General features: G+C 32.8%; 1 protein-coding gene across 2 annotated transcripts in view; it reads left to right on the top strand.

The window, feature by feature from the left end:
• LOC140446794 (microfibril-associated glycoprotein 4-like) overlaps positions 1-14,456 on the top strand; it is a 50,853-nt gene that overhangs the window by 3,289 nt on the left and 33,108 nt on the right. For both annotated transcript variants that reach the window (XM_072539383.1, XM_072539384.1), the window contains exon 2: positions 3,087-3,126. In XM_072539383.1, the coding sequence (XP_072395484.1) occupies positions 3,087-3,126 (40 nt within the window). The remainder of the gene's footprint in view (positions 1-3,086; positions 3,127-14,456) is intronic.

A 14,456-nucleotide genomic window follows, 5' to 3' on the forward strand; every position in this document is an offset into this window, starting at 1 on the left:
AATTTGTTCATTGCCGTTTCCGATAGTAGGGAATATTCTGATTTGATTTCTATCCAAAATTCATGCACAGGCACTTGAGAAAATCTGAGTCGCAAGGTAGTATCACTTGTTAATTCGGCAGATTCCTCTTGTGCTTTTAAGTTTAAAAAATTAATTTCTTCTATTTCAATTGAAAATGGATTGCAAATCCATTGTTGTGTATCGATATCATTGGGAAAATACCTATGCATGTAAACTTCCATATCCTTCAAATGATTAACTAAAATTTTTGTTATAGGAGTATCTTTTTTGAAATATTGTTACTAATTATATACTCGTCAGTAAATGGAAACATTTTGAGCGATCCACTTTCCACTCTGTTCTTTTATATAAGAATTTTTTTAACAAAGGCCTCAAGTTTATTTTTTAACATAAACATATTAACGCAGACTCCCTGCATTGATAAATTCATATCATTGATTTTATCAAAAATGTCTGCCAAATAGCATAGCTTGAGAAGCCTTAAATTATCGTGAAAATAATCGGCCAAATTAGAATTTTGCTCTGTTAGAAATATGAGAACTTCATCTTTTAAAGTTAATAATCGTTTCAAACTTCGACCTCTTGATAGCCACCTAACTTCAGCATGTAGTAATAAACTTGTATAATCCGAATCCATATCAATGCACAAATTTTTAAACAATCGACTATTAAGTGCTCGACTTTTATTAAAGTTAATGATTTTGACTGCATCAACAAACACAGTGTTTAATTCTGGTGCAATTTTTTTAACAACAAGTGCCTCTCGGTGAATCATACAATGTGTAAATGTAATATGATCATTTCCATCTTTAACAAATGCTGTAAAACCAAGATCTTGTCCGGTCATTGCTGCAGCACCGTCCGTGCACACACCAACACAATTTTTCCAATTTAATCCTTCTTTTTCAAAAAACTCATTTACTTTTTTATATATATCTTTTCCACGAGTATGACCTTCCAGAGGACGACAAAACAGTATATCTTCATGGATGCTTCCCTCATAAATATATCTTACAAAAAGTAACAACTGTGCCATTTTTGAAATGTCTGTCGACTCGTCCAGTTGTATTGCAAACTTTGAGCTGTCTTTAAGCCTCATAAGAAGCTGTTGAAATTAATCATTGCTAATGTCTGAAATTCTTTTGGACACAGTGTCATTTGATAATGGAATTTTACTAATTTCAGCAGCATACTGTTTTCCATGAACAATTTCAGACATTCTTATAGCTGCAGGTAGTAAAAGTTGCTCTCCAATAGTAAAAGGCTTTTTCGTTTTTGCTATCAAATACGAAACTTCATACGATGCCAATAGATATCTATCATTCAAAGTAACATACTTCTCCAAAGTGTTGTTTTCTTTATTTGATGTTTGCAAAAGACGCTCAAAATATTCTATTGGCTTTTTTGATAACGTTGCATGTTTAGTATTCAAATGTCGTTGCAGTTTTGACGGTTTCATGCTTTCTGCAGCCAAAACTTCTTTGCAAATTAAGCACACTGGTTGTTCTTCATTGTTGTGAGAAGAGCATGTGAAGCCATACTGCAAATATGATTCGTCATATTTTCTTTTTTTTGTTTTGCTAGAAGTCGGATTTGAAGCACTGCAACTTGGTTGTGACGGCGTGGCAGACTTATTAGTGGGAATTTTAATTACTGCTCTCATCGAGGAAAATTGCGAAACAGACTTATCCTTCTTCTAGAGCTTTTTCTACTATATCTGTTATTCTATTCACCTGATCTATCGTTGAGTGGCTTGCTCTAAATCCAAACTGATGATTAGGAATTAGATTTTTTTCCTCTATAATCGGTTTTAGTCTCTTCAAGAGTAATTTTTCGTATAATTTAGACATGACAGGTAACAGTGAAATAGGCCTATATGAAGAAGCTTCTTGTGGAGGCTTTCCTGGTTTTAGTGTGATTATAATTTCTGCCACATTCCATAACTTTGGTTCGTCACAGCCTAAAGGCAGCGTTTATAAGATGTGTTAATTTTATTATAGCTTTCCTTGGAAGTTGCTTTAACATTTCCCCAGTAATTAGATCAAATTTAGGAGCTTTCTTTGGAGTTATATTTTCTTTTATTTCCAAATATACTTCTTTTGGAGTTACAGAGCTAATATCCATTTCATCTTGATTAGGGAGCTCCCAGTTAATTATTTCTTGTTCTTCATTAGGTTCATAAGTATTTTCTAGGTGGTCAGCAAACCTGTTGGCATTTTGTATATTGCTTGTTGCCCAGCTAGCATTAGTATTTCTAATTGGTGGATTCTGTAAGATTGACCTTTTTAAGATGTAAGATTGATCGTTTGGTAGCCTTCCACAATGAGTAGATGCTAATCGATTCGTTTTTAATTTTTTGAATTTCTCTTTTTAATTTTTGTGTGGCATTATTTAATCTAGTTTTATCAACTGTTTTCTTTTTTCGGTTATCATTTCTCTGATTTCTTTCGGGTAGTTATTTCCTTTTATTCTTTTGACACTGTTCGTGCTGTTGTTCCCTTGTTGTACATTTTTGTTGAGTAATTCTACTTCTGCCTCTAGTTAATCAACGGTTCTTAATCGAACTGAGAGGATTATAAAAAATAAATAAATAATAAAATTATTTTATTTAATTTTTAAAATATTATTTAAATTTTAAAAATACACACTGCATGTATTACATTGTTTATTTGGTCCAACCTAGCTTTTGCGTTTGACACCTCTTATCAACACTGAGAGACATGAATAAAAGTTTAGAAATATATGGAGTTTCAGTTATTTCAAATTATCATTACCATGTGATATATATAATGCTGTTTAAAATAATTTCACATACGGGCATCTGCCCTCCGTTTTAAATGATTAGGTTACTAAAATACACGAACAAGGTACATATATGTCGTAGTTCAGTTACGTAAATAATTGATAAATAAGGTTTTTGGGTTTAGAAAATAAGTGTGGGAGCAGGGCTTTAGACTCGCTCTGTGTTACCAGTATGTTATTTTGGCCTTTATATAAAAACTGAATAAAATTATTTCTATTTTAATTAAAAACATAATTTTTAAAACACCTTTAATTTGTTTTAGTTATCTCCTACGGGCGCCGTTACCAAACTGGATATAACAGGTGAGTCTTAAATGACAATTTCTATATTTGAAATTCGAGTATTCTGGTAAAATTGGACTATTATATAATACATTCATAAAGTGTGGAATCGGTCTATTATCTCAGGACTTTATTATTTTTAGAGTTAATGGTCTGACAGGTCGTTGTTTATTTTTGTTTTTTAACCTTTTTGAAAAAAAAAAATAACTTTTAACCCCACTGCCTTAGCAGATGTGACGTCATCGATAATTCTTTTAAATAGAAAGGGCAAAAAAAATTAAAACAACATATTTTTTTAAGTACAACGGTAAAAAAAAAACAAATTACATTTAAACTTCAGTATACAGAGTGTAAAGGAAACCAGTGCCCGTATTTCTTCAAACTTAAGTCAAAATTTATTTTACAAAGAAAATTATTAAAGAAGTAATTTCATATTAAATACAAACAAATAACATAATTACAAACAAATGCTCGAATTAAGCTCCTTATATGTTTGACATCACTGGTGTAATTGGTTGCATTTCAGTACGAATTTTCTGTTTGAGGTATACCAAATTGGTAGGTTGATTTTCATATATTTTTGTTTTCAAATAACCCCTCATTGAAAAAGTCCATGATATTCAAATCTGGCGACCTAGCAGGTCATTCAATGTGGCACTGTCGTCCAATCCAGCGATTTGGAAAAGTTGCATTTAGAAAATGTCTAACCACTACAGCATAATGTAGACTTGCTCCATCCTGATGAAACTAAATGGTCGGATCTTGACCAGAATTATTGATATCTGGAAATGTTACGGTTAAATATGGAACTACGTACGTTTGCAATATATCTACATACCTTTTACCCGTCACAGTACCATCAAAAAAACACGGTCCTACAAAGTTAATAATCCCAGCCAATACATTTACTTTTTGGGGATATTGGATATAAACTTCCATTGTCCAGTTGGGATTTTCTGTTGCCCAATAAAGACAACTTTGCCTATTTACGATACCATTTAAACGAAGAGGGGACTCGTCAGAAAAACAAGATATTATATTCAAATCCATTTTTTCGATTACACAATTCTTGCATATTTTCGCAAAACTCCATGCGTCTATCAAAGTTGTCTTCATTGAGTTCATGTATAAGCTTTAATTTGTATGGATGTAATTTGGCCTTTGTTAGTATTTAATTAAAAATACTACGACAGATCTAATTGTTGGTTGATAAAGTTGTAATTGAAGAATAAGGATTTTCTTTAATTTTAAGTAATACGTTGAATTGATTGTCGTCGGAAACAGTGGGTCTGCCATACGTGAGCTTATCTCTAACATTGCCAATATCATTAAACCTGTACAATATTTTGCTTAACGTTGCTTTACTTATTGGTACTCGATCAAGCTTTTTTCATTAAATATATCGCATCTCTTTCTCTTTGTCAACCATTTTCCATTCACTCCTGAATGTAGGTATCTCCCAATTTCTTTCATCTTTCTCTATTTTGCGCCAATCTAATCCACTGTTTACCTGCCACTGCTCTTATGTCATCTACCCATTTTTTTTGAGGTCTTTCCATGCTTCTCGTTGTCGTCCTTGGTCTCAATTCGAGAATTCTTAGTGTCCACATGTGTCATATCACTATGACACAGGTGGACACTATGTCATATTACTACGAATGGTACTATCTTTAACAAATCAGTACAAATTGTCGGATGCGCAGATGACATAGACATCATAGGTAGGTCCACAGAATCTCTGACTGAAGCATTTCGGTCGTTAAGAGCATCTGCACACAGAATGGGACTAAATATAAATGTTCAAAAGACCAAATATATGTGTTGCACTAGGTCAAGCAACCCGACACCTACACGAATAATAATTGATGACCTAGAACTGGAAGGTGTTGACACCTTCATATACTTAGGGTCGCTGCTAACCAAACATAACAACGTCAGTGAAGAAATAAAAAGAAGAATAGTGTTCGCCAATAAGTGTTACTATGGCTTAAGAAGAGAGATGGCCTCAAAAATGCCTAGAAAAATTAAACTGACTTTATACAAAACACTAATGAGACCAGTGCTAACATATGGTTCAGAAACTTGGACACTAACACAGAATGACCAAGAATTGCTCAAACGTTTTGAGCGAAAAATACTAAGACGAATATATGGAGGCATAAAAGAACAAGGTTTGTGGCGCAAGTGTTACAATTTTGAGTTGTATAGAAGGTTTGGAGAACCTGACGTGGTAAAATTCATTAAGGTAGCACGCCTCAGATGGATAGGTCATGTAATCAGACGAGAGGAAGATGCCATAGTCAGAAGTTTTTGACCGAAGAGGGCCGATCAGACAACGAAGAAGAGGAAGACCGAGACTTAGGTACCAAGACAACCTAGAAAATGATTTGAAGTCTATCGGAATTAGAGCATGGAGAAGAGTTGCCAGAGACAGGGGCGAATGGAGGATTGTTCTGAAAAAGGCTTTGGCTCATAAAGAGCTGTAACGCCACTGATGATGATGATGATGATGACCTGTGTCATATATCGGGCTACGTGACCTGCTCAGCGCCATTTTAATTTTGTAATTTCTTCCACAGTATCCCTAATCTTCGTTCTGCGTTTTATCTTGGTGTTTCTAATCTTGTCTCTCAGTGATATTCCAGCATGATTCGTTCCATTGCTCTTTGCGCTGTTTCTAATTTTTTAGCATATTTTTTGTTAAGGGCTACTGTCTTCAAGCCGTAGGTGTAAACTGGTAGTATGCATGTATTATACGTATTTTTCTTTAAGTTTACAGGAATGGAGGTGTTTTTCAAGATATATGCTAGTTTGCCGAAAGCGCCTCATGCTAGTTGTGTTCTTCTTTTAATTTCAGCATCTTGATTTGGTTTTCTTAGTTTGATGGCATGACCTAGATATACATATTGTTCAACATTTTTTATGTTATAATTTTGTATTGTTATATTTGTCCGGTCTCGGCACAGTATTTTTGTTTTACTGTAGTTTATTTTTAAGCCTACCGCTCCTGAAACTGAATTTAATTGTTGAAAAATTTTACAATAAATTATACTCGGTAAATACACAACCACAACAACGACATACTGAACAAACAATCATTAACACCGGCTCAGAATAAATACCGGACATAACCGACTATGAAATAAGAATGGCCCTAAATCAACTAAAAACGAATAAATATCCAGGAGATGATAAAATTATAGTTAAAATGTTGAAAATTGGTGGCAGAAAAATAAAACAGGTATAAATTATCTTATTTAATAAAGTAATTGATAAAGGAAAGATTCCTCAGGAATGCTACAACTCCAAAGTCATTCTACTATTCAAGAAAGGAGACAAAGCAAACATCGAGAATTACCGACCAATATCTTCGCTATCACATATGTATAAATTACTAACTAAAATCATAACTAACCGTCTACACATAAGCTTGATTTCTATCAACCTATCGAGCAGGCTGGATTCAGAAAACATTTTAGTACCATAGACCACTTGCACATCGTAAGAACACTAATAGAAAAATGCACTGAGTATAATTTCGAATTCATATGGCGTTCGTGGTTTTCCATAACGCATTCGACTCCATCGAATTATGGGCAGTGCTTTAATCTCCAGAAAATGCACGTATAGATTCAAGATGCACTAACATAATTAACAATATATATGAAAATGCCACCATGCAGATAAAGCTGGACGAAAGCACAAAATCTAATCGCATAAGACTACAACGGGGAGAAAGACAAGGAGACACCATCTCTTCCAAACTATTTACCTTTGCTCTAGAAGACATTTTTAAGAAACTAGTACGGAACAACAAGGGTATCAACGTCAACGGATCATACTTAAACTACTTGAGATTGGCAGATCACATAGTTTTAATAGCCGATAATATCCAAGAACTAAATTAATGGCCTTTCTTATTTATTTTCTATCTCGGACAGTCACATTTTCTCATTTTTTATTTCTATGATTTTTGTTATGCCCCTTGAGTTTTTTGATTTCAGTACTTACATATTGCCGTTATCTTGTATTAAATCTTTTATTAGATTGTGAATATAGTTTCTATGATCGTTCCAAATTTATTTTTTCACGTTTTTGTTTAACCTTTTGAAGCTGTCCGAAGTTCGATCTGTTTTGTTTCGTCTTTCTTGGAATAGTTTAATTGTATTAGGTTGGAGTTTAGATGTTTTGGCTGTTTTCTTATTTGAGCATATTTTTGTAACCAATGTTGTTACAGTTACTTTTATTTTATTGGCTAGTTTGTTTATATCCATTTGTTTCATTGTCTTTATTGATTTTAGTCTTGTGCTTAGCTCTTTATGGTATTTGGTTTCTTTTTGAAACAGGACATCGGTGGTTGGGTATCGTTTTTGTTTAATAAGTTTGCTTTGTTCTAGTTTCGTCTATATTTTAATATTCGCTCTAACCAGTATATGGTTACTCCCGGTATAGAATTTGTTTAGTACTGTCACGTCGGTGCATATGTTTTTGTTATTGGAGAGTATGTAGTCTACTTTATTCTTAGTTTTCTTGTCTGGGCTAATCCATATCCATTTACGTTGTTTAGATTTTTTAAAGAAAGTGTTGAGACAAAATAAATTTTCGTTGTTTAAGTAGTTGTACAACATCTCACCCCTTTCCATCCTGTTGTACAGCCCAAAGCGACATGCGAGATATCGATCCTTTCGACCCTTCGACCCTTTACAATTACCGTAACATTCATCAAAACTTCTATTCGCTGTTTTTATGACAGCACCATCGTAATTTTAAATAATTCCTATTAAGGTAATATTTCTCAAAAAGGCTGTCTTTACTACTCTATTTGTTGTCATTCGGCTTATATGATCTTTCCATTCTATTCTTCTATTTCTTACCCAGTTCTTGATGTTCTCTAACTTGTATCTACGACGTATATATGTACTTCTTGCTATGCTTCATAGCATGTAACAATCTTAACAATTAATTTCTCATTTTGCTTTAAATTTCTTAACATTTTCGTTTTGCTTAATTCCGGGTAATTGTTTTTTCCCCGCATAAAATTGTAACTAGTCTAAGCAACTCCATATTTTCTTTATATTTACCACATCAAAAGCTGATCTTAGATCTGTAAAGGCTAGAAATAGTTTTTCTAGCTCTAGTCAAATCTTCTTTCTATTACCTTTCTTAATACGAAAATATTGTTATTTGCTTACTTTTCTGGTCTACGTGCTGATTTTGTATGTTCTGTTAACTAGTCAACTTTATTTAAAAATGTGTTTTCTAAAATTTTTGTATATAGCTTAAAGCATACATACTTTTGCTAGGAATATTGTTCTATGGTTTTCACGTGGTGTTTGATTTATTTTTTATGTATTGCTATCATCTGTTCTCCACGCTTCTTTTAGTATTGTCTCTAACCCAGCGGTCGGGGAACTTTTTTAATGATTACCCCAAAATATTTTTGTGTAAGTTGATATTACCCCATGGCGAAGATCAAAAACAAACGAAATCGCAGCATCTTTCATATTACGGCCCCCATGATAATTTTGAAAAGAAAAAAATAACTAAAAATTTAATTTAAACATCATTTATTCAATTTATCAACGTAATACCTAGTAATACATAACGGTAATAATAGTAATATATGTAATATACAGTTGAGGAAAAAAAATTCGCCCCCACAGAAAATATAAGTAAATAATAATTTATTGTTATTTTGTAATTCATATGATATTTTTCTTGTATTATTAGACTCTAATAATACAAGAAAAATATCATATGTATTACAAAATAATAAATTATCATTTACGTATATTAGACTCTAATAATACAAGAAAAATATCATATGTATTACAAAATAACAAGAAATTATCATTTACTTATATTTTCTGTGGGGGAGAATTTTTTTTTCCTCAACTGTATATAACAAATTGAAACCCATTAGGGTACAATTGAGGGTTGACAATTTGGGGTACTGTAACAAATAATAATCATAATAATGGTGGTACAAACAAAAATTAGAAAAAAAGAATAATTGAAAACATTCTTCCTTCACTTTTTGGAAAAATCATGTTGTTTTATGTTCGATACATTCGTTTCAAAATTGGAACTTTTTAATGTAAGAGCGATTTGAATACAGTCTTCGGCATTTAATCGATTTCTGTTTTTCGTTTTTATGTTCATTAGAGTGGAAAAGCCTTGTTCCCACAAATATGTTGTTCCAAATGGCAACAATTTTTTAACCGTCTTTTCATGTGCAAATTTGAAAGACTTTGCAGCTTTTGGCATTCAAAAAGACGACAGATTTGGTTTACTCTCAAATTCAATATGTGCTTCAGTATTAGATCAAAGTTCAAGAATTGCTTCTGCCAAACCTGAAGTTTCTTCTGGTATCATACCAATTTTACATTTAAAAGGATCTATAATTAAACTGACAGTACGTGTATCAAGATTTGGAAAGTAATCTGAAAACCGCTTTCTGAATTTGATAAGATGTCTTACAATTGTATTATTGCCTATTGTTAGCTTTACAATTATACAATTGTAAAGCTAACATTGAAAAAGAAACTATCTTGTTCTGTTCTACTTTCTGTCTCCAATATTACAGCTTTAATCCAAACGCTGACACTATTTCTCTCGCTGAAATGATATTAATATTCTTTCCTTGAATGTATTTGTTTAATATATTTATTCTCTTAAAAATATCCGCTAAATATGTGAGATATGCAACCCAGGAAGAGTTTTTAAACTTATCTGCGAGAATATTTTTTTGATCAACCATAAAAATTTCGACTTCAATTTTGAGAGTCCATACTCGATTTAGTACATTTCCGCGAGAGAGCCACCTTACTTCTGTATAATAAACTAGGTCCGTATATTCAGCTTCACCGTCCTGACATAATTCACGAAATAGCCGCGTATTTAGTGCATGTCCCTCGATAAAATGTAGAATCTTGATGACATCTTCCATGGTAGGTTCTAAATATTTGACCATAAGGGCCTGGCGATAGATCATACAGTGAGTAACTTCAATATTTGGGTTACGAAAGCCGAAAAACCATTAATATGACCCAGTATAGCTAGAGCTTCATCCAAAGATACAGAAATACAGTTTTCCCATTTTAAACTTTGCGCATTGAAGTATTCATTTACTTTATTGTAAACATCAATTCCACGAGATTTCAACTCGAGAGGAGAACAAAACAGCAATTCCTCTTCAAAATTATCTGCACCTTTGTAGCGAACATATACCATTAGCTGTGAATTGCTACTAAAATCATTTGTCTCATCAAGCTGAATAGCAAAATATTTAGCCTGTTTTAATGCAAAAATAACCTGTTCCTTTACATTTTCTGCTAATATAGAAATTCGTTCTTTCACAATTCTCGCAGACAAGGACATTGAATTCAGTTTCTTCGCTTCTTTTTGACCACACATAATCTCTGCCATTTTTACAGTAGCTGGTTTAACCAAATCTTCACCAATAGTGTATGGTTTCTTATTTCGAGCAATCAACCAGGCTACTTCAAAGCTAGCCCTTGATGCTGAACGCTGATCAAATGTACTCAACAAGTTGCTATTCAATCTTTGTCTTGTAACAGGTATTTCTAAATTTGCAAAGTACTCTCGTGATTTGGAAGACAGGTGTGAAAGCAAATTATCTAAATGTTTCTTCAATTGACTTTTTTTGAAAGATTTTGAAGTCAGTTCCTTCATACATACAACACACTGGTTTCATTGGACCAATGTCTTCTATTTGTGTAAAACCGTAATTAAGGAATTCGTCTTGGTATGTTCTTTTTCTATTTGCTGCCATCTTAAGGGAGACAGAAAATAATAGTTATAAAATACTTGAATTACATTTTCAAAATGCGGCTTACCTTGATCGATATATCGATGATTAATGATAAAATGGTGGTCTTGTCAGCAACTTACTAAAGTTTATTTTTATGAACGAGAGAGTAATTAGCATAATTTTAACTGGTACCTCCGACCACTCCATGGGCGTGCTCAAGATTAATTGAAAAATTACTTTGAATAATTGTAAAAAATAAATGAATTATTTCAGTGTTATGTGTATGTAAACAAAAGTGACCTCTTTTATCACACACTATATTAGAACTGACTGGCCTACATTAAAAAGGGTTTTAAAAAATTCACATTTTTTTTAATTTTTAAAAATTACAAAAGAGAAAAAGAGTTTTTAAAACCGTCTAAGGTATGTTAAATAGATGAATAAAAATATTAATATAAAACTTACAGCTACTTGTTACAAATCCAAATCAGATTCAGAAGATGAACTTTCAGAACCAAGATTTATAATAACTGGCTCGATCATTTTATCAGTAATATTGTCCAGCTTCCACATTTTTTCCTCTTCTTTAATAGTGTGATTTACTGCCTTTTCCCAGCTTTCAGGTTTTACATTATTTACGGCCTCCAAAAACAACTGTTTAACATCATGAATTTTAAAAGTGGTATTTTTTCTTGAAACTTCACTCTTTATCTGTGCCCATACCAGTTCAATCAGGTTTAATTCACAATATGGTGGGGATCTAAGTACTGTCATTCCACGATTTTTGGCAATTTCATCAATTTCGTATTTTTTTAATTTTTCTTTATGAAGGACACACAACGAATAAAGTTCCTTTCTTATAGATCCGGGATGGTACTTAATATTTTTTGAACTCAGCCAATTCTGCAAGTCTTTTTTTAACCACTTGGTTGTGGGCAGTCCTTCTATAAGTCTGGAGTGATAACTTGCATTATCCATTACTATTACACAGTTCTTAGGAAGAAGATCTATCATTTATTCGAACCATTCTTGAAAGACATCAGCGTTCATGTCTTCATGGTAGTCACCGGTACGAGTTGATTCAAAAGTTAATAAACCACCTTCAACAAAACCGTCTGAACTGCCAATGTGTACTATTATCAGCCTGCGTCCCTTTCCTGATGGTGGGTTTAAACCAGTAGATAAGTTATTTACAAAAGCGTGCCTTTGACTTGTAACAGTTTCATTCTGCCAAAATTTATTTGGTGTATGACCCTCGTTGATCCATGTCTCATCAAGATAAAATATTTTTCTTTTTTGGTTTCTCATTTCCTTTATGGTTCTTAGAAAATGTCTTCTCTATATGACAACATCGCTTCTTTCTAATAAAATAGACTTTCTGGGATTCTTTTTCCAGCGGAAGCCTATTTCTTTTAAAAGTTTCCATAACGTACTTCGACTCATTTCTGGGTAATCCTTATCATCTCGAACTGAGACAAGAACTTTATCAATGTTGGAAATTCTTGTCTAAATAAGAATTCATGCACTTTCCGTCGAAGTCCTTCTTTAAAATGATATTCTATTTGAAATTTTGGTTTCCCTGGAGCATTACGTGGCATTTGAAAACTACCACATTTCTCTTCTTTAATAACTCTGTAAATCGTAGATTTCCCAACACCAAGTGTACTGCTAACTAACTCAACGGTCTCATCAACACTTTCACATAAACGTTTGTCTGTAAATGATTTAAAACAATTAAATAATAATGTTTTTTCATTAACTGTTAAAGGACCAATTTTTCGGCGTTTACACGGCACTTCCAAATTTTCCATAACACTAGTATACACAATAAACTGCACCTTGCAACTGAAGTACCTACTTTTAGTGAACTGTTAAGAATTTTGAATACGCCACTTGGACCTTCCTACAAAATGGAAAAACCCACTATCACATTTTCTGTGGAATAAGTTTAGAAGGTAATTATCTAGTCAATTACTGTCGTAGATTCCTGGAATTAAAGAATTAAATGTTTGATTGTTGAAACCCTTACTTCGTGGAATGCACTCATTTCAGATAAAATAAAACGTTTTATTTTATCTAAAGAATTAAACTTTATTTTGCAAATAGGTAGGTACTTATTAAACTTTTATTGGTTATATATAACCAATAAAATAAACATCTTACATTTTTTGCAAATTCATTAGTACCTGTTAACCTCCATCACTCCGACACTGGCAACCTTAATTAGGGATTAGTAACCCTCACAACTATTGTATTCTATTCTGCTACAACCTTTATACCTGGTGGTCATAGTCAATTTAAAATTGTTTTCCTATATACTTCTGTAAACTTTTTGACAATTCATTGAGTCACCCGTATCAACAGTTTAGGGATTTGCATACATAATTTATCGTTTTATTACTCTCTCATACATAAAAATACACTATAGTAAAAACTCGCTCTCTGACTCGTCAATGTATTTGTATCTTGACGGCATGACACGGACTGAGCAGGTAGCCGGAAGCCGGGGCTCGGAGCTGTGCTTTACTGCGCAAAGATATAACTCAAGAGCACTCTAGTGGCGGGGAGTGAGATGGCGTGGCCAAAAAATACCAACAAGTTTATAAAATAGCAAATTAAAAATATATACTTTTTACTCACAAAAGTTTCATTTTTACTCCCAAAAATTTAATTTTTTCCCCATTTGGGGTAATTTACCCCGGTTTCCCGACCGCTGCTCTAACCATTCTATTAATTTCTCACCAATCCATTTTATCATTTCTATTGCTAACTTGTTATGCGTATATTGCCCTTAAATGTATTAAATATAATCAGCTTGATTTTGTATTTCGTAAATTTGTTTTTGGTAAAATTCTTTTTAAATTTTTAGTACTTCCTCTTTTTCAGCATTTAGTTTATTTTAACTGTATTTCATTGTTTTTTTTTGTCATCTCTTAATCTGTTAGTTTTTGTCCAGAATTTGCTATTATTAATCTTACATCCTCTCGTAATTTCCTTTTCAAATTGTTTCTAACTTTTTCTTTTCACTTTTTACTGCCTGTTTCACTTCTTTGTTTCTGGTTTATTATTCTTCTTTTACTGGATATACGCTTTCTTCTTTTCCTTTACTAAATGTTTAACATCCTCATTCCACCAGTTGTTCTTTTATATTTCTTTTCTCTTTTTTCTAACTTCTTCTTAGAGTGCCATATCCCTACGGAACGTCGGCGACTACCATGCTTATAATATTGTTATACTGATCTCAGTCTTGCGCTACGTGTAGCAATTGGTCCGCTGTCAAACCTGTCCACTGCCGCAAATTCCTCAACCAAGAGAGTTTCTTCCGTCATATCCATTTCTTTCCTTCGATTTTACCGTTGAGAATTAGCCGAAGGAACTCATATCTTGGTCCTCTGATTATATGTCCAAGATATTCTAGTTTACGTCTCTTAAATATATTTAATAGAGTTCGTTGTCCCATTCTTCGAAGAACTTCTACGTTTCTGGTTCTGCTAGTCCATGGAATTTTTAGTATCCTTCGATACAACCACATCTCAAACGCCTCGATTTTATTCATGATATCGGCGTTTAAAGTCCA

The sequence above is a fragment of the Diabrotica undecimpunctata genome, chromosome 7 (assembly GCF_040954645.1).
Source record: "Diabrotica undecimpunctata isolate CICGRU chromosome 7, icDiaUnde3, whole genome shotgun sequence".
In the NCBI taxonomy this organism is placed as follows: Eukaryota; Metazoa; Arthropoda; class Insecta; order Coleoptera; family Chrysomelidae; genus Diabrotica; species Diabrotica undecimpunctata.